The 21,096-nt window shown below is 40.8% G+C and overlaps 1 protein-coding gene across 1 annotated transcript in view; it reads right to left on the bottom strand.

Moving 5' to 3' along the window:
* The window catches only part of ralgapa1 (Ral GTPase activating protein catalytic subunit alpha 1), an 86,111-nt gene that overhangs the window by 60,554 nt on the left and 4,461 nt on the right, over positions 1–21,096 (bottom strand). Inside the window, exons 4-21 of the mRNA XM_079262085.1 lie at positions 20,584–20,641; positions 20,349–20,392; positions 20,064–20,241; positions 19,762–19,868; positions 19,222–19,360; positions 18,915–19,123; positions 18,504–18,827; positions 15,827–16,006; positions 15,675–15,746; positions 15,416–15,564; positions 15,173–15,296; positions 14,759–14,905; positions 14,584–14,674; positions 14,137–14,301; positions 11,850–11,996; positions 7,626–9,443; positions 4,233–4,357; positions 3,913–4,147 (exon numbers count right to left, since the gene is read on the bottom strand). Of these exons, the coding sequence (XP_079118211.1) occupies positions 3,913–4,147; positions 4,233–4,357; positions 7,626–9,443; positions 11,850–11,996; positions 14,137–14,301; positions 14,584–14,674; positions 14,759–14,905; positions 15,173–15,296; positions 15,416–15,564; positions 15,675–15,746; positions 15,827–16,006; positions 18,504–18,827; positions 18,915–19,123; positions 19,222–19,360; positions 19,762–19,868; positions 20,064–20,241; positions 20,349–20,392; positions 20,584–20,641 (4,312 nt within the window). The remainder of the gene's footprint in view (positions 1–3,912; positions 4,148–4,232; positions 4,358–7,625; positions 9,444–11,849; positions 11,997–14,136; positions 14,302–14,583; positions 14,675–14,758; positions 14,906–15,172; positions 15,297–15,415; positions 15,565–15,674; positions 15,747–15,826; positions 16,007–18,503; positions 18,828–18,914; positions 19,124–19,221; positions 19,361–19,761; positions 19,869–20,063; positions 20,242–20,348; positions 20,393–20,583; positions 20,642–21,096) is intronic.

Below are 21,096 nucleotides of genomic sequence, written 5' to 3' on the forward strand. Positions count from 1 at the left end.
ATGTGGCTATGTTTTTCTTTTTTAAATAGCAAATATATCAAAAACAAACAACAAAAAAAGAGGAAAAAATGGCTAAATATATCAAATATAATAATAAATTAAAAAAATTAACAATTAAACACTATCTTTACAGGTTATAGAAAGGCAGAGATGCACTCATGAATAACCTTGATTCAGCACCTGACCCCTTTCTACAAGATCCCCTGTTGATCCAGATCACAGCACAGGTCAGGTAATGATGTGATGTGCTAAAATGGGTCTCAAAAGAGTCTCAAGCTGCTCCTTGCTCAGCTTTTATACCCATTTTCCTCTTCACGTGTACAGTAAAATGCCAAACGACAATACATTTCCTTTTCAGAACATCTAAATAGAGATCGAACAATGCAAAGGTTTTCAGGTCTCGATGGAAAGGCTTTCTGAGTGAAAATTGCGTCCCCGTTTTTAGGTCTTTCTTGTGAGAAACATGGTCAGCATTGACTGTTCAGGTGAAAAACTTGTACTTGTGAGTCAGCTGTTGAAATCTGAAATGTGCCATTCACCTTTCCTCTCATGAAACGTGTAACGCTCTGAGATCATTGGCTGCCAGCCACTGTTGTAGCAGAGAGTCCCATATCACCAGAATTTTGGCTCATCTTTCAGGGTGTTCTGAGACTAGATACCGTATGAAAGGCTGACGTAGCCAGGCGTGTGCGCCGTGGCATCTTTAGAGTGTGCACTCAGAGCACGTTCACAACATATTGGTTGCGCACTGGTGTGTGTGCGTTTTGAAGAGGTTTTGATGAACAACTCCAGCCAAATCGACTTTCCATATGCAAAACATATCTTTGGCAGTGAACGTTTGTCAAAAGACGTCTTTTGCAAGCAGTGAGTTGATGCTTGAATGCTCTTACACACCAAACCAACATCAAAAACAAGCAGTAATAGCAGAACCCCTGCTGTGTCCACTTATACCCAGTATGTAATGGGGAAAACAAAATGAAAAAATAAAAATGCATGAAGCATAGTTGTCAGCACAAATAATGGAAGCAGGATGCAGAATTAAAGTTTTCTAATTCACAACCAGTCATTTAATTGAAGCAGGAAACATAATCGAGCATTATTCTCATGAGTCTACTCATCTTCACTATATAGATGCGTGGAACTAAATTTTATCAGTGTTTGTGTTGCAATTTGTTCCAATTGCACTTAAATTCTGAATTTCCTTGTGCGTGAAATTTGCAATCCAGATTACCTCGCTTTGCCTATAAAAAAAAAGTAACAGCAGTTTTTCATTTAACTGGACAACGTCGAACCCTGCATGCTTCACTTGGTATGCAGGATTGAATCGAGGAGAACATCTGACGTGATCCACTAGTTTCCTTAGACAGGCATTTTTTTTATTGTCTGCCTTGTATGACAGCAGTCATTAAAAACGTATTTCTTTTGATTGGATCACAATAAAATTAGCTTGAACTGATTGTGGCTCTGAACTCCTCTCCAGATGATTTTGCTGCCGTTGCACCAGAACAAGTATGACTCACTGTAATGCCACAAAATGTTGTGCTTCAGGAGCAAAATGACAAGATGACCAAAAAATGACTGGTTTTGTTGAATCTAAACACCTCTATGGGGGCGGTGTTTAGCTTGACTTGTAAGGGCAGCCCATACAGAGAGGTTGCAGGGGTTCAAATCGCAGGTCTATCCGCTACAGTCCACAAAATCTTTAAAAGAAACTTTAATGCATGGCATTCACATGAACAATTTGATTGATTGGCCTGATTGACCTAGAATACTCGTCCCTACTTATTCAGGCAAAGCTTAAATGTTAATCTCACTTCACTGAGCATCAACTCTGCAAGAAACAATCATCTCTAAAACATGAGTTCCTCCCAAACATGAGTCATTAGACGGCTCACAGCAACATTCTGCAACATGCCAGATGATTTCATGAGATCTATTTAGCAATGTCTCACTGAAAGTAGTTTTTTTTTGTTGCCTGCCAGAAATAAATGAAGATAACCACCTAATCCTTCAACTTTAGTTTTTTTTATTTCAAGTCTGTTGAAAATCACGAGTGTTTCCCAGAGTCTACAGACTAAAGCCATAATAGAACCAGACTAAACTGAACAGGCAGGACATTGTTTGCTTCTGTGAAACGCAGCTCACATGTAAAAGACTGAGGCAGAAAAGCACGGTTTCTTTTTTCTATGAAAAATTTTCTCAGGATTTAAATGATGCAACAAGTACCAAAGAATAGGTCAATGTTTTTCCAACAAAAAACATTAAACCTCTGTAAACATCCACTGTGGTATCGCTTATCTTAGAGCTTCCTTGACAGAAACTTAGAAGGATTCATTTGTAATTTTTCTTCATTTTGAACAAGATAAGCTGATTTTTAACAATAAAATAACGCTGCAGGGTTTCACTCTGGAGTGCATACAGCACATTGACAACAGGTCTGTGCCAGTAAACCCTGATCTCCGTTGGTTTCCATAGCCAACCGTATAACCAGAAGGTAGTGTGTCAGCAGCAGGAAACCATAACGACGAGGATCACAACACAGGAACAAATGAGGAGTATGGTGGACATCCAGCCTGTTGACATGTAAATGGTAAACTTGTACCTATATACGCTTTTCTAGTCATGTTGATGGGGGCTGGGCGATTAATTGGATTTTAATCTCAGTTACGATCTGGGTTTTCAACTATAAAAAATAAAAGGGTGCAATTATTTTTCTCTTTGCAGTTTCCTCTCCTGCTGTCTTCAGCTGCTAATCGAGCGTCTCTGGCGTTGCAGCGCTGTGCTGTAAACTCCTCCCACAGCCGCTTTGGTTTTGTTCAGACAATGTTGCCAACTTGGCGACTTTCTCACTAAATTTGGCGACTTTTTTTTTTGTTAAAAGCGACTAGCAACAAATCTAGCAACTTTTACTGGAGTTATTAGAGACTTTTCTGGTGTTTTGGCGACTGACTTGAAGGCACATATTGTTCTGCAGTTACTGTAAGGAAGGAGCAGCGGGAGCCTCTCCCGTCCTAAAGCACTCCCAGACGGCCAGTCTCAGTCGGCTCTGGCTGCAGGTCAATGTAGAATAACTGCAGTAGGTTGTGGAAGTTCACCTAAACATAGTTTATACCATTGTCAGTGACAACTGGCTGCATTATTTTCCTATACATAGTTCGGCAAGTTAAACACTAATATCCCTCCGTTACGTGGCGTTACCATAGCAACGCGTTAACCAGCTGGTTCAGATCAGCTGTCTTTTAACAGGTGAATGAGAGAAACGCGCTGTAACCGGACAGCGGTTGTTTGGCATAAAACGTACGTCGAGGCCAACGTAAAATAGTTCCTATACAAGCGGTAAAAGCGGATTAAACAACTCGGAACCGTGCATTAGACGGTTATTATGCGCGACACAGAGTCTAGAACACCACGACGAGCAGCGTTGATTATAAATACTGGACAATTCTGTTAAATAATCGAGATCTCAATTTCAGTCAAAATAATCGTGATTATAATTTTTGTCATAATCGAACAGCCATAATGTCGACCACTCAAAGCGCTTTACAGTCACCCATTCACAAACACACTCATACCCTGATAGGGACATCGGGGACAATGCAGGGCTCAGTGTTACACTTAGACATGTAGTCAGGGGAAGCCTGGAATTGATCGGTGGAAGACATTCTTCCACCTGAGCTATAGCAACTCATTTGGCTTTAAAAACAAACCACCATATATTTAAACATGTTACTGTTGCCTCTTTTTTATCAAGTCACACGAGAAGTCTCTTTTGACCAATTAACCAATTGTAGTGAAGCAAGCTGTACTCTTTTATTTCAAATTAGTGAGGTTGGGACCCTCATGGAAGGGTCCTAAAATAAGTAGGAAGGGTCAGATCAGGCTGTCTACTGAAATGAACATTCGGCTCCTTACTTTCAAATTTGCAGGTCGAGTACTGAAAAGCATTGAAGGAGTCCGACTGGCTGTCGGAACTGATGACATCAGAACCGCTGGCGCTTGCGGGCGACGTCCACTCGGAGGGAACCCCGGGATCATCAGCAGGCCGGAGATCATCCGTAAGCCGTGACCCAGAACTCTGGCCGGCCTCCAAAAGTTCTGGCAGGTCTCTCGGAACCTCCAGACTTCCTGGGCTGCTCCCACGTCGACCCTGCGAAGCGTAGAGGTCGACTTTTTAAAGCTTTGATCATTTGCTGCTTTTTATGAATAGGGAGTGAGAACAGTTTTGTACTGACCCCCGTCCCTCTGGCTCGCAGTCTCTCCTGGATGAACTCATCCATGAGGTCAGAGAAATTTGGGTTGCTGCTTCCTACATCAGTGGAGACTGGACGGGCTTTCTGGACCACCTCCTCTTTATTGGCTACACACAAACAAACATGCTTTAAGGCATAAATCAGTTTTGATATTTGATGACAAACAAACTCACATGCATGAAAATGATAGAAAAATAAAGCATCATGGCCAAATGCTCATTTTTTAGATACTTGTGTAACAGCTGAAGAAAGAAAACTGATGTTCACCTGCACAAACAACTCAGAAGACAAAAAAATATGAATACAAATAAATTATTCTGTAACTAACTATTCAACCGGCGACCCTGGCTTAGACTCACTTATGGATATAGTGGCATTTAATATGGGATCAGACTGATGCTGTTTTCTCTCAATTATTATTAGCATGTGTAAAATAAACTCTAGTTTCTGATCGTTAACATAGCAGGGATTTTAAAATGTCACAATATCCATTCAAACAATTCAAAATGATGATGTTTCTCTTGACTGTAAGAGGAGTCCTGATGTGAATGTACTGTGAGCATTCAGGTTATTAACAGAATGCGAATAATAATAATTACAATAATTTAAATAAAGCCCCATCAGCAAGCACATCAAACCCAACTGGGAAAGCAATGCAGGAGTTAATTCACATCATGCACAAAGAGTAGGAGATGGTATCATGTTGTTAGGCCCAAACAAGCAGCAAACCAGACATCTACATTAGTGCTGTTATGCTTCTACGGGTTATATTATTGTTAGCTTAGATGCAATGACAGCAATCGGCGTGACTTTACAAAGCCCGGCAATGGAAAGCATCGATGAACCCAAAGTCAGACTGGAGTAAATCTGCTGTTTGGCTGCTTCCTGTTCAATACCAAGAAGGACTCTGGTCAGAAAATGTTACAGATGAAAAAAACAAACAAAAAAAAAACACCATAAAACAGAAAAACTATTTACTTTGCCACCATCCAACAGGATATGAAGCATCATGGTTGCTCACCACCAAACAAGACAGCACTGTCTGTAGAACCCCAAAGGTACAATTTCACATCTGCCGTAACTAAATGTGCAACCAAGCTGAACCCAAATAGCCGGTGCAGAGAAGGTTTCTATGCCACTTAAATAAGCTGCTCTTTTTAAATGCTGCTGTTACAATAAACTCAACCAACACATCAATTTCTCTTCTTAATTATCAACTGGACCTTTTCTGCAGCCACACCAGCAAACCTAGCTGATTATTTGTAGATTAATCACTGTAATGGTTATTTGCCATCACATCACCAAGAGTGAAAGGAGTAAGCCACTAAACCTGAAACAAAAAGCTTTCTTGTTGAAGTGGCATTATTGGATCATTTAGTTTTAAGTAAATATAGTGTGACAGACTTATATTTACAATACACCTCCCACCTCCACTGCAGCATTGTGATGCTGATGATGTAGCTTCCGCTCAAAGCAGCAATATAAATGTAACCCTCGCTGCTCTTCACCATGCTTTTTACAGAGTAAACTTCTCCCTGCTTTCTTCATGCACTAAACATCATATTGTTCTGTATGAATGAACCATTTCTGCATTACCTGGGCTGCAAGAGGGATAACAGAGCCCAGATCAACTCAGCAAAATAAGCTGCCTGACACCTACTGATTTCTAGCACACTTCAAATTATCTGAACAGCAGGGACACACTTACCAATATGATGGTCTTGGAAACATGTACATTTCTAAACCGAACAGTATTATATTGTGCTGATTCCTGAGCGACTAAGCTTCATCTTTGTCATATTTAACAGCAGGCCAGTAAAGCAAAAAACATCCAAAGCATTAAAGTCCATTCTAATGGCTCCACGATGCTAACTGCACTTGATTAAACTGATGTAAGGTCAAGTTTGTAACACCAGGCTCCAGCTGTGTTGAAAGAACAAAACTTATGTTTAACATTCATTCATTCATTCATTCATTCATTCTCTTAACTGCTTAGTCCAATTAAGGGTCGCAGATAAGCTGGAGTCTATCCCAACGGAGGGTACATCCTGAACAGTTTATGCATAGCAAATTAAGGTTAACTAACTGAACACAATGCTGGACAGACAACCAATCACAGCACATAACACCTGGTTTAAATCAGAACGATGACTCAGATTAATAAATAAAGCCAACTAAATTCAATGTAATAGCAAAAATACACAAGTGAAATTGCTGTTAATATGGATCATGCGGACATTTTAACCATCTTGTTAAAATAGCTCTGGGTGCTCAATTGCGGCACAATTCATGTGGCAAAGACGTAAGCAAACTAAACATACATCTGGTATTTGTTGCCAAGGGAGGGAAAAGAAACAAACAATCCCTGAATTCAGAAAGAAAAATAAATATTCAGTTATGCAACAGTAACTCCACATCAAGACAGATTCAGGAGATGAATCACAGTACACCTGTAAAACATCTGCTCCTCAAAACAAAATCATGTAACATCAGTTTTGCTGCACTGAGATGTAAAATAAATGGAAAAATGGTATTGATGGAAATTTAAATGGGCAACTATGAAATCGTCAAAGCTTGTATCCGACATCGGGCAGTGTATAAGGCAAATAACCATTTCAGAGTGCTTACTTTTTATTTTTATGCATTCATATTCTGTAAGTCTGCTGCTGTTGCCTCACTGACCATTCTCACATGGGCTTATGCTGCCATCTAGTGGCACAAAAACGAACTGCACAATAACACTTGCAACATAAAAATGTTTCAACCTGTAAAAATTTCCTTGTTTCCCAACCAATATATACTCTCATACCAAGAAACACCTGGCAGCTTGCAGAAGGAAGCACAGCCAGATGGTGCTTTTATCTTTTCTACAGATACTTCTCTGACGACTGCCGTTTCCTTTTGTGAAGCTGAAGAGGGGCCGAAAGTCCTGGGAGGAGGCGAAGGAGGCACAACGAGGCCGCATGCAATATTGAGGAGATGGAGGAGGTGGAGAACAGGGAAAGGAGGTGTGAGGGTTAAAATCCCCAAAACCCTTGGAAGAAAGAAGACAGGAAAAGGGAGGGAACTTCTGGGCTAGAGAAACAAGAGGGAAAATATGGGAGAAGGTGGGATCCTTAACAGGAGGCAGGCTGGAGGATGGGCTACGTTCAAGAGAAAACACATCAAAGGGAGTTTGAGTTTCAGTCCAGCAGCAAGATGATGAGTTTCAGCCAAAAAAAAAAAAAAAAAAATCATTCCATCATAACAAACCAGTTAAAAACAGCCAAAAGGGAAAGAAAGTTGCTGTTTTTTTATGTGTTGGTGAGTATTTCTGTCCACAGTTGTTTTATCAGTTGTGTCCTCTATGAGCACTTCGTTCGTTGCGATCCTCACCTGGCGTGGTTGTCTTTCGTCCAAAGTAGCCCAGGACGTGGGAGTAGAGATCCCTTAGCGAAGCGTCACCCATGGAAGCCCGACCCTGCCGCTGAGGGGATGAGCCCTGGGATGACCCCTGACCTCTAGGTCGAGGTTTGGAAGACAGAGCGTGGACAACAGTCTTATAGACGCCACCAAGAAGAGCCCCCTGGTGGTGGCGTGAGGCAGTACTGCCAGGCTCCTGGGATCGTGAGCGGGACACTCGAGATCGCAAGGCGGAACGCCCTAAGCGTCCACGTACTCCTGAGGAACCTGAACTACTTGACAATATTTCTGAGTGGGATTCGGGGTTCAGACTTGATACCATGCAGGATCCAGAGTATAGCTTGTCCTTGTCCCCTCCAGTCCCGGACCTGCTTTCCAGGGCTGTGGCCCCTGCCCCACTGCTGTCTAATGCAGTCCCAGATGGCAGTTTCTCATGTGCCCCTGATCTGTGACCAATTCCAGTCACAGATCCAAACTTACCTGTACTCCCTGCTCCCAACTTGCCCCCTGATCCTGCCCCAGCTCCAGCTCCTGTCTTCTCCCCAGCTGAGTGACTGTGTGTGTGAAAGTGACTCAGTCGACGAAGCCTGGCTTTCCAGTGAGCCTCTTTATTCTCAAGAGGGTTGTGGAACTGGACAGACTCAGTTGAGGGCCGGAAGCTGACATGAACACCTCCAGAGTTGTGCCTCTTGGCGCTACTACGAGACATCTTCGGTTTAATGGGGTCTGAGCTTTGGGTAGTTGACTCAATGTTAGATTCAACGGTGCAACTATCTTGTGGAATCAAACTTGAGCGGTCATTTTCTTTTACTTTATCATCTTGTTTCTCTTCTCCTATATGACTACGCAAGTCAAATTTCCCTTCTAACCCTCCTTTAATATTTTCCCCAAATCCCTTTTTCTCCATATTGTTCCTTTCCGAGCTAGCGCTCCCCTTGATGGGTGAAGGCCACTGGTCATGCAACTCCAGACACTCATAGATACTCCGCTGCTCTACCTCATTGTCCTCTGTGGAATCCTCACTGCTGTGCCTCACTGATTTACTTACCCGTCTGTCCTCCCTTACCATCTGTTTTGGTTCTCCTACAGATCCCATATTTTCTAACTGAGCTCTAGCGATCCCTGTTTGCACCTGCGCAGGTAAAATAACACGTACAGATCCGTGGCCTGGACTATCTTTCTCTCCAATCTCCTCCTTCCTTTCACATCCTTTTTGAGTCAGGTAGTCCCTAATAGAAGAGAATAAATCATCCTCCTCAGCATCAGCACCAACTTCCCCCTCCTCTCCATCAATTTCCTTTTCAGATGGAAAAGTGAAGGCAGAGTCCCAGTCGCTTACCCAGTCGGAACTAGAACCACGGCTTCGAGAGCTAATCTGGAGCCAGGGCTGATCGGAAACACTAGCATCATCTTGTGCCTCTGAGGATGAGCAAACAGCACCATTGGAGAAGGTGAAAGGGGTGGGAGAAGGGGATGTGAGGGATTGTGAAAGTGGCTGAGCTGTGTGGCTGTTGGCTGTGAGTGAGGAGGTAGCTGTGGAGTGGTTGTGGGGAGGATTGGGGATCGAAAGGGGATCCCTCTGAGGGTCTTCACCTTTGACCCGCTCTGCAATGAAAGGCTCCATGATGTCAGAAGCGCTGCTGCTCCTTGCGAGCGAGGATGGGGCATCCAGGTCACAAGGCCCTCCCTGGAAGACCTCAGAACAGGAAGTGGGTGGGGCCTCATCGCTCTGGGACGAGTGGCGCATTCGAGAGGTGCGAGACGTCAGTGAGATCGGTGGGTCCTCGAGGTCTGGCAATCAAAGGATGATAAGGGAAGAGAGGTCAGTGGATGTGTATATGGGGTTAATATTAAAAATAATCAAACACAAACTCACACATATCTCAACATGCAACATCCAAAAAGATGTTTACTGTTTAAAGCTTTGTGTCTGCAGCAGGATTATATATTTTTCTTTTGTCAGATAATGGTCATTACTTACCATTACTCATGAATAAGTAAATCAGATGGATATAAATAGTTTCTGGTTTTATTTAAAGTCAAAATCAGAGTATAAATTATCTTGTGGACATGAATAGGAATTATGGTGGCTGAAGGAGATTGTTGTACCTTCATGTGCTTCAAAATTAAATTTACAGCAAAATGAAAATGTCCCTTTTTGCTACGATCAACATGAGATCATTCAGCAATATTAGTCCACTTTTATAATAGAACTAATAGAGCTACTATCGCGCATCCACTCGTCTGTGGGTTTGCTCCTCTTTTATACTGTCAGCAACTTTGTTGGGAAAAATGTGTTTAGTGGAGATTACCATGTTTGCAGCAGTTAAAAATGTTTCCTTAATAAATAAATAAAAAATAAATAAATAAATTTAAAAAAAAAAAAAGAAAAAAAAAGAAAAAAAAAAGCTTATCTGTAAGAGCAGTCAAGGTTTATAGTGTTATTAATGACTGACAAATAAAATAAAAAGATAGCAGGATATGATCTGCATGTTCATATACACAGTGAAATTATATACAAGTTCAGCATAATTGATGACTTTGTTTTTATGCCATTCAAACAAACCTACTGTGTTAAACACCAAATTGGGGGTGTGAACAAGCCGTTTCTTTTGACTAAATGTTTGGGATTTTTAAATAAAAAGCAACTTTTTAAAAGCCGTATTCAAAAGCTTTTTACAAAACCAAACACACACACCCCACTAAAAAAAAAAGTAAAATCACAATATATATTTGAACATAAAAAGAAAAGAAAAGTTGCCCTTAATAGGTACAAGACGAGTCTGACTGAAAGCAACAACAAAAAAAAAAAAATCATGTAAAAATTATCGTCATTCACAACAACCACAAATGGTGAAATAGACAAAAACAGTGCATAAAAAGTAAATAAATGTGTACAAAAAAAAGATAGCAGGCAGGCTTTGTTAGTAGAAAAGTAAATATATATGCTAGGAGATAAGTAAAATTTACATGTTACAGGACAGAGAAACAAGCACCGTGCAGACAGATACACAACAGCAACAGTGACATAAATTTCTATCATCTACATGTAAAAATAACCTTTACAACACTGTGTTCTTTCAGGCATGTCATGACTTTAGTGTTACAGAGAAAGATTTAAATTCCAAAAACAAACAACAGAAACAGAAATTATCTTAAATGGAACAAATAGTGGCCGATTTTTTTTTCCAAACTGAAATTCACACTCAATACAAATACAGCTAAATAACTTCTAAATAAGCTATTTTTAAAATGTAAATTATTTCTGAGTCCTAAAGCAGCCATTTGATACAATAATTAATGATCTATAATTTACTGGCAGATATTAGTTGCTCAAAATAATTTATTAGATCTGAATATTTCAAGTGTGCAACATTTATAACAACAAACTGCAAAAATTAAATGCAATATTAACCTCTATGTTTTGAATAGTTTGTAAAATTCGAACATAAAAAAAGTTTGGTTTTCATTTATTTCAAGCGAGCACCTGATATAAAACACAAGCAGACAGCCGAGTTGTTCTGTGTGTCACACAGTTTCCATTAGGACAATCAGACTGTTTTTAATAAATGTGCTTTGCCTGCATGTGATAAGGACTTTATGTGCTCAGGGGAGAAACTAAACTCAGAGTCTGAGAATATAGAGCCATTTCAATCGTTCGGACTCAGTGGTTTTCGAATACTGCTGTTGTGCTTTAAAATCCTTCGCTTATAACACATTTCATTAAAGTGTAATCATTACGTTTACAACAAAACAAACAACGAAAAACAAAAAAGCTGAGAAAATGATCTAGTTTACAGTAAATGTGTTGTCAGAAATCTTATAATGAAACAATTAAAATGTGCTACTATATGTTTTAATCACTTTATTTCATAGCAATCTTAAATAAATCGTAAATGTTGTGAGTTTACGACTGAGTAAATGAAATACTTCAGTATAACAGATAAAACAACTGAGTAAATAATGGTGAGACAATCTGATCCTGAAAGCAATACGCCTGGCCACATGCAAAACCAGAGCTCTGCTAATGAACATGTTCCTTGCTGATACCAGGTAAAATTCAGTTAGAAAGGAGCTCTGCAATTCCTGATGGAGCACATGCAAAGTGATGCTTCACTATGACAACCAGACAGATCCACAGGACACGACAGTTTCCAGGCAGACAGGCAGCAGGCAGGTAGTGCAAAGAGAGTGTACCTGCCAGATGGTCGGCAAGGGGGGGTAGAAAAGGGTGGTGGTGGTGGAGGAGGACAGGAAGAGGCGGAGCCAGAGCAGGAGCACTCTTAGCACTGCGGATAAAGGCTGAGGACAGCAGAGAGTCCCCCGTAGAACAGCTACGCAGGGCTGAAGAAATTGTAAGAGAAATAGAAAAGATAACGAAAAAGTGTGGAAGAGTGTGGGAAAGAAAAAGAAAGCAAAGGAAAGGGTGTTGTTTACGTGAGGAAGGTGGAAGCGGGTAAATATGGAGGGATGAAATCAAATAAAACAAGAAGAAAATTATGAAATGGGAGGAGGACAAAGGTTAAAAAAAAGTGTTTGGGTCGAAGGTTTGGAGAGAAAACAGATTTTGTGAAAGTTAATAAAAGCTATTCATGACAAAGAGGTAAAGTTTGTAGAAGAGAGACAAAAAATTAGTGAGCAGGCTTCAGGGTCACATGTAGAAGCACAGAGACGGTGATTGTGAGGGAAGAGTAGCAGAGGATTAGCTCAGCTGGACAGACGGTGAGACGTTGTGCTTCTGTGTATCTAAAATTTCCTGACAGAAAAGAGAAACTGCATCTCTGCAGGTGTGATACATTTAACTTTCAGAGAAAGAGGGAAATTTGTGATGTGTGATCTCTGAATGGAAAGGCAGAATCATTAAACAGCTACACGAACAGCCCTGAACAGATCGCCACTAAAGGCCAGGAGAGCAAACCATGTGATTACAAACTGAAATACAGGCCAAACACAGAGTTCGCTCAGTTCTGACAAAGTTTATATTTGGCATGAGAATTTTGCCTCCTTGTAATTTTTTAAGTAGTCTTCAGGAAGAGTTCTCCAGGCTTCTAGAAGGACTTTCCAAACTCTTTCTTTGGATGTTGGCTGCCTTTCCCGTTCTCTCAGCTGCTTTAGTAATGTTAAAGTCTAAGCTCTGGAGAGGATTCATCGCTCCATCAGGCTTTCTGCCACTGATTTTCCATTGTATCATTGAGCCTACCTTAGCTTTCTTCTCCCTGTTTTCCTTCCTCAAGCATGAATTCTTCACAGCCATATTTACATTTAGAGGATTCGGCCACAAAGGACCTCAACTTTCAGATACTTGTAATTTGTTGTTGATAGTTCCTTTTTGAAAGCTCCAACACCTCTTTTGGCCTCCTTCTGTTCAGTTTCCACATACATAAACTGTCCATCTATGACAGGCTGCTAATAACACTTATCTAGACTCTTTACCAAGTTGTCTGTATATTTTTAAGCACACTTATAGATGCCTTAACAAACAAACAACAAATGAGTAAAGAACCAGCTGAGGTTACTTTTCTCAACAACTGTCTTATTGTTCGGGGACACCATAAATATTCTGACACTGTCAGTCAAATTCCCACAACTTACAGAAACATTTCACATCATTACCTCCAGTCAGGAGAGAATAAAAGGCTCTGTGTCAATCATCTGTTCATAAACATAATAATGTTGGACTCATATGGGCACATGGATTTGTTCTTCATGCTCATGCATGCTTTACTTTTTCCATACATGCTCACTTCTGTCATCAGACAACAGGAAAGTGCATCTGTGTGTGCACCACTTAAGGACTGCAAAGGCATTGCTGATACACACATGTGAGGACAAATCAGTAGCCAGCTGTCCATTAAGTATTTGCCTGAAACTTTAACTAAGGTAACATAAGATAACTGTCAATGATTAAAACAACAGTGTAACTGAACCAAACCAGGACAAGTATTACAGAGTAAAGGCCCATTTATGCTCCCTGTTTTACATTTCAAGCGTTGTGTCGCCACTTATATCCACGCGTCTTATGTTGCAGTAGTTGTTCACTCAGTTCATGCACTAGTGAGCAGTGCTCCAAGTTCACTTCCACCGGTTGGACGGGGTAATTCACCGCTATAAAGTCGTTTACAACCATCCTATGACACCATGAAAAGAAGAGAAATTAGTTGTTGCTGTCCTCGATTTCTTCTGCGTTTTCTTTAGGTACTTTTTATTTGAACGTCTTCTTCCTGTTCCTTTTCTTATTCTCTGGTTTGTTCCTTTCGCTGGTTGCGTGTCAGCTGTACAACTAACGCTTCAATTTCCAGTGCTATCGCTCTATTTTCTGCACAAACTACGCACATAAGCGAGGCAGGAGACGGGAGAAACTGTCTGTCTGCGTCGAGCATAAATGGGCAATAACAGTCATAAACACAACAAGTGAAACACAACCTTTATAAGAACATTATCCAGTCTAAAAACTTCAACACATCAAAGAAGAGACGTTACTGACCTACAGTCTTCTGACGTACAATGCTCCTGGCTTTTTCGATACCTGGTGAGCCGGCGGTAGTGGCGCTTCGCTGCCTCATGGCTGCTGCCTGACCTGGTTGGTCTCTGCTCCAGCCTTTAGAGAAGGAACGATCCACAACCTGCCGCTGGCCCTCTGAACCAATAGCTGGAAAATCCACAGGCAGCAGTGAAAACATATTCACTCGTCGTTTATTTTCACAGTTTGTGTTTTTTGCCCTGCTACATATTTCACAAGTAAAACTAACATTGTACTTATCAGCACTCTAACCTTACATTGCTACATGCTGGGAATCAGGAATCAGAATGAAAATGTGCAAATTTTTAGAGATGCACTTGGCTGCAGTCATGTGGGGTCAAAAACGGCTGAGAGTGTGACAGGACGGCTTGTTAGGAAACCATGTGTGCGCGTATCTGCTAACTAACCAACCTTTTCCTTTGTGCTTCTTCTGTTTTTGTTCACTGAGCTTGTCCAGAGGCAGCTCGTTCAGGTCCACACTATAAAGGTTCCTTGCCAACACCTACACACAAAAACAGAAACTCTATTTAAACACCGCAGTGCTCATGTTACCAACATAAATCCACACAGAAGCAAGTTTTCGTACTTTAGTGAGGGTTTCCATGGTGAGGGACCACTCAGTGACCAGTTCCTCCCAGCAGGTCAAGGAGGAGAGGACTGAGAGAAGGTCATCCCAGAGTTCTCTGCTTATATAAACGTTCAAGTTGGCCTTAATCCAGGCTACTATCAGCGTCTGTACAGAGGAAGGCGTTAAAGAGGTGTCATGTTAGAAATGGATTCATTGTAGTGAAGAAAGGCAAATAATTAAACTGAATCGTGCACAATAACGTACACATGAATAACTTAAAACGCTGCAACTGAGTCAGAAACAGATACTGTTGAAAAAAAAAAAAGTTTCTTTTCATTCATTCATTTCTCATAGAAAACATGCAAATGGCTCCTTCTAAAAATAATAATAATAAAAAAAATTGCCATGTGAAATAGGGTGAATGCATCATACCTGAAAGATCGGCCCAGCCAGTCTTCCTGAAAGCGTGTTGTTCTTCTTGCCTGGAGGCATGATGGATGGAGGTCTCTTCATTACAGACTCCGTCACCCTCAGCAGAACCAGCAAGATCTGTTCCCTGCAAACAGATACACACTTGTTCAAAACACCTAAAAAAAATAGTTTTTCAATCAGAGGTGTGCAGATAACTTCAAGTGTTTGCACTCGTTTTAGATAATAAGACATATTTCTACATACCATGTTTTCTGGTCCATGGTTTCATGCATGACAAGGCTGCGGTAGATGTTCAAAACTCGCTTGCACATGTCCACGTGCTCCTCCAAAAGGAGCTTGATGTCGTTGGCGGGTTCCAGGAGGAAAACATTGGAGGAGTGGGTGATGAAAACCTACAGAACAGACATACCCAATAAATGAAAAGAGGTGACAAAAACATCTATTGCTTCATGGACGAGTTGGGGAAATATGTGTGCATGAATATGGATAGAGAGAGCCGTGCCTGTAGTGTTGTCTGAACTCCAGCATGAACACTGTATTCCAGCAATTCACTGTCAATCTCTTTGTTCATTCTCTGAAAGAGAAGAGACGTACATGGTTACCATGGATAACCATAGACTTGAACAGTTTAAGTTACTGGTGACGAATTTCCACCTCATCTTCTTTGTCTCCCAGCTGCGAGTCTGAATCCAGACTAGTTGCTGCTGGTATAGGATAGGGACCTTCCTCTGGCTCCTTCATAAACACTGGCTTGTCCTCCATGGATATCCACTCCTGATAAACACGGACCACTTTTCGCATTGCAGCTGCCTCACACATGGGAAGAAGAAAAGCCTAGACAGGTGGAAACAGGACACTTCCTGTTACATATGGAGCCTTACACTACTCATCTTCAATTTAGAACAGTAAAACTGAGCCTGCAGGTGGTGTTGGGAAAAGCTGAAAAGTGACAGGGGAGACAACAAGACAAAGTGTTTTATTATGAAATCATTTAAAGCAACTTTAAGGAGAGCTACTTTATTGAAAGGTGGTTTCTAAAACACATTATTAAACAAGAACTAAAGCAAGTTTTTGGTCCACAGCACCCAGAAGTTACAAAATCATTACACATTTACTGGATTATCAAAGCTGCGATGGACTGGCGAGCTGTCCAGGGTGTACCCTGCCTTTCGCCTAACGACAGCTGGGATAGGCTCCAGCTTCCTCGCAACCCTTAATCGGACTAAGCGGTTAGGATAATGAATGAATGAATGTATGGATTATCAAAGCTGAGGGAGAATCAGAATGCAGTGGTTGTTGCAGGAACGGCTTTCATGTTGACAAGCATTTATGTGTTGTATGCAATGAAATAATTCTTGAGAAAGTGCATTCATGTCTGTGTGAAGAACTGACTGATGCTTTTATTAAAAGGCATACCTCTTGGACACATTCAGTTTCTAAAATGAAATGAAAAGCAGATTTATGTGTTAAAACAAACATCATCCAGTGCAAAGACGCTCCGAAAGTGCAAAGAGCTAAACGAGCAGCTACAACAACGACACAGTCTGATCATACCTGTTAGGTAAGTTATGGGAAATGGAAGTTATATGGAAGTTATATGGTTGCTGGGTGTTTATTCTTCGCAGTGGCAGGGAGGGGTTTCTCGTCTCTTATAGGTGTATTTTCTCCCTATATTAAAATACGGGAGATTTACAGGAAAATAATAATCCGGAATAGGTGCGGAAAAGACTCGTAAAAAATGGGAGTTTCTAGGCAAAAACGTGAAAGCTGAGACTGATGATCCCATGTTAATCTTTGTGTGTCAACGCAGTGCTGATGTGTGCAGGAATTCACTCAACTTGTAACATGTTCACAAAAAATTCTGTCACAAACATCAGATTTATTTTCTTTTTATTTCTATTTAGAGCCCCATTAGCTTGCAGCAGCTAGCTGCAGCTAATCTTCCAGGGGGTCTTTTATGAAATACAGTTAAGATTTACATGTATTCATGTTCATTTTCACATACATATATTCATATACTTACACATCTGACATCTAATCCATGGCCAGAGTTGTGTGAGCTAAAGGTGGTTGTTAAAACCTGAGATGTGGAAGGTGGTACCAGCGCGGTTTTGGGGTTCGTTTTTTCTGTCTGCAAGTTAACGTTTGATGATGTGCATGTGTGGAGCCGACACAGGAAAAACAAATGCTAGGAGCCTCTTTACATAAGGATGGCTATTCCCTGAAGTCATATGTTCTGCTTTTAGTAGTGAAGACATTTTTTTTATATTTCCTATTTATTACAGCTGCATAAACACTTTTTAACCTGTTTTGGTGAAATATAGCAGACAATACAGTATTTCACTCTCCAGCTTGTTGCTCATCTACTGTTGTTCCTTTTTGTTATGGTATTAAAATATAAACACATTCGATCAAGTTTATAATAAAAAGGTCAATAAAACTAAATTTACACATATAAAAAACAACAACAATGCATGACAATGAGGTAAAACAAAAAAGAAATTAACACAAAAAGATTAAAAAAGTTCCCCTGGAGTGACTGCAGTCAGAGGAACAATGTCATGTTGTGACATATCCCTAAGAATTTGTCCAGTTGTTGTTTTTCTTTAAAATCTTTGCATGTTTTCTCATTTTGAACAAGTCTGGCAAATGGATAAGTAAAATACATCCATCCCTTGCCTACAGATAATATCCAAACAATTAGCGATGCACCGATCCACTTTTTGAGAGTTCAGAATCGATACAGATATCTGACATTTGAATATCTGGCGATACCGATATTTGCCGATACCAGATCTGTTTATGAGAACATTATTGTGACTATGGTTATTATTGCTGTTATAACTGTGTCAGATTTCATTAGGTTGTAATAAATGACCCATCCTTTCTGAAGTTACATCACCAATACAAATATAATAACATGACAGATCTAACAATTTTTGATTTGGCACATTTGACCTAAATACAACTATAAATGTGTGGTTTTGAAACAAAGATCTCGCTTTCAGTGTAACAAAAATGTCACATCGTAACATTCAAGGCGTTTATTTCTTTTAAAGCATGTCCGAAGCATGTCATCAAACCATCTGCGCTAGCTTGACTAGTGTGGTATCGGTTGTGGTATCGGTACACTTTTATTAATACCAAGTACGAGTACACATGCTTGGCACTGAGCCGATACCGGTACTGATATCAGTATCGGTGCATCCCTACAAACAATAAATAATATTGGTGAGAGTAGTGATACTAAAAACGCAATAACATGTTAAATAAAGGTACTAACTTGTGTTAACAATGCACCCAATCCCTTATAAATAAGTTAATGGTTTACCTGTCTAAAGATCTCCGTGATGAAGTTAACGTTGGTTCTGGAACTGGTGAGTACTCTCCTCACCACCTCCATGTCTGTCAGCTGCTCCTCATCCATGGAGCAGAGCGAAGAGGAACTGGGCTCGCGCTCCGTCAGCGTAGATGTGTTGGAGTGACTCTGTTCCGGTTCACCTGGAGCACCTGGACCTCCACAGAGCCCCATGCTACCTCCTACCGGCCCCAGCGAGCTCCCGCTTCCTTCCAAATGGCTGTCAGAACGAATCCCTCCGCCACTGCTGTCGTCCGAGCTGCCTGCTGAGCGAGCGGCCAGTCCGGCTGCTGCTCGCTAGAAACGAGCAAATAAGGTTACGTCTCATCATCTTTAATCCTTTTTTAATTTCTTATTTCAGGGGGGGGGGAGAAGCAAACTTACCTGAATGTTCTTTGGGACATTCTCTCCTTCTGTTCCAGGGATGTGCGTTTGCGTGTTGGGTCTCGGCTCCAACCAGAAGGAAACCAGCCAGCGGATGAATATAACTCTGGCCTGAAGGAAGCTCTCCTTGGTGCAGTACAGTGTTTCACCACCGTCCTGCTCTCGGCGTACAACGCTGTAGTACGGCTTCGGACGCATCGGAGGCACATCTACATCAGCAAGAGGAAATTCATTTCCATGCTATCATGTTAAGATCCCTGTTCAGCCGATCTGTTCCACTTTATTTGGGTTCACTGTGTTTACTAACCTAGCATGGGGCTGTACAGGCTCGTCTCCATTGCGAAGTTGGGAAATATGTGAGGAAGGTAGAACTTCCTAAAGTGACCAAAGAGGAAGCTGAAGCCACGTTCATGGTTCTCTTTACACCGCCACTCCAGAGACTTTGCCTGGCAGACGCACACACAAACAAACACACACACAGCTTGGTTTGCAAAGCAATTGCTGGACGCACAAAAGCGGATCAAGCGGAGAAGAGCACCATTGTTTCAGGGGAGAATGTTATCAGTGTCTGGACGCCTGCATGCATGTGTGATTGAAGCAAGAAGAAAGAGAAAAATACAAGCACAAATTAAATGTGTCCCAATAAGGGGATGCAGTGTGTGTTTAAGAGAGTTAATGATCCCAGAGATGAATCTGATACTTGGTGCATTATCAGATGTGAGTGACTCAACAAACACCTGGTTGCTCCCATGTGTTTAGCATTAGTGGGATTAGTGAAGCCTTTTCAACTGTGTAATTGAGTTGTATTAACTGTGTTAGTAAAGAATGGTGATGATACCTGGTTTACCATGTATTTCAGAAGAGCTTCTAGGAAGTAAGCAGTGAGGTCCTCCTGGTTCTTGTCACCTGACTGAGGAGCAACCAATGGTGTGATTTCTTCGGGTGTTACCTGAGCTGCACGGAGGAAATACAGGGAGAAGTGGACATTTAAAAAAAAAAAAAAAAAAAAAAAACACACACACACACATTGAATGCAGCAATAAATAATCCTTTCTGTCTTGATATTAACTCTGTGGAAAATGTTTGTAAAGTTTCATTTCTGACTTTAAATCCTCAGCATGTGCATTTTTGTCTGTTTGTTCTACTAACTCTCAGTCAAACTGAGTGGTGGGTTGATCAGACTGTCCAGGGTGCGCGGGGTCCCGTGGAAGAGTGGCGCAGGAAAACCGGGAATCAGACAAGCAAACATGCAGAGCTGCTCACGCTCCGCATGACTCTGCAGGGCTTGCATCCATAACAAAAACAAGCGCACGCCTTCCCGTCGGATCTACAAGAGGTGGCGAGGAGAAAATCCAAATTAAGAGCAGTCAACTGCAGCTTTTTATGTCAGTAAATCTCAGGACATTTAACACTTAAAAAAAACAAGAACTGCACCTTTAGAGAATTCCCAGTGTGTAACAGCTTCTTGAGGATTAGCCCTGAGACAGAAATTCATGTCAAACAACCGTACACAACTTACATTGATCTCTAGTGTTTAACGTCACAAACAAAAAAGTGTGAAAAATTGCCAAACTATCCTGCATCTAAGACCTTTTAAGGAATAAATATCTGTGTTTGATTTCACTTTTAATTCCATGAAGTGGGCACCCAGTTAAAAGTGGAGCATTACCGATACTGTGGAACTGCCATCGGCTCTGGATTCTCTCCGGCAGCAGCTGGAGAATTTTCTAGAGGAAAAAGAAAAAGATATTTTAATACATTTCAACAATTTGCAAGTTCTAAGTAAGTTTCACCAATAAGTGGCCGTTTTTTTTATGATTTAATGCTTTTTAATGAGCCAAATAGTTCATTTAATATTAATGAATAATCAATAATTCATCACATTCTTCCCTCCAGCCAAATTTTAACATAAAATTATCATTAAAACATGTCAAAGAGTCATGGAACTGTGTGTAAGGCACTTCAAAAACCCAAGAAGTATTTATAATGTATTGTCTGTTCAATCCTCTGTGTGATACGTGTGTTTGTTTCTTCATGTCTTGTCCTTTTATGTGTCCTATTTTATACTGTTAGCCAAACAAATGTAAAAAAAAAAAAAAGCCCTCATGGCCTGTTTTCAATATTAAACTTTGTTTGCCTTAGAGGACTTCGAATAAACACTTGAAATAAATACTTTTTCAGA

The sequence above is a fragment of the Telmatherina bonti genome (assembly GCF_933228915.1).
Source record: "Telmatherina bonti genome assembly, chromosome: 22".
NCBI classification, from domain to species: Eukaryota; Metazoa; Chordata; class Actinopteri; order Atheriniformes; family Telmatherinidae; genus Telmatherina; species Telmatherina bonti.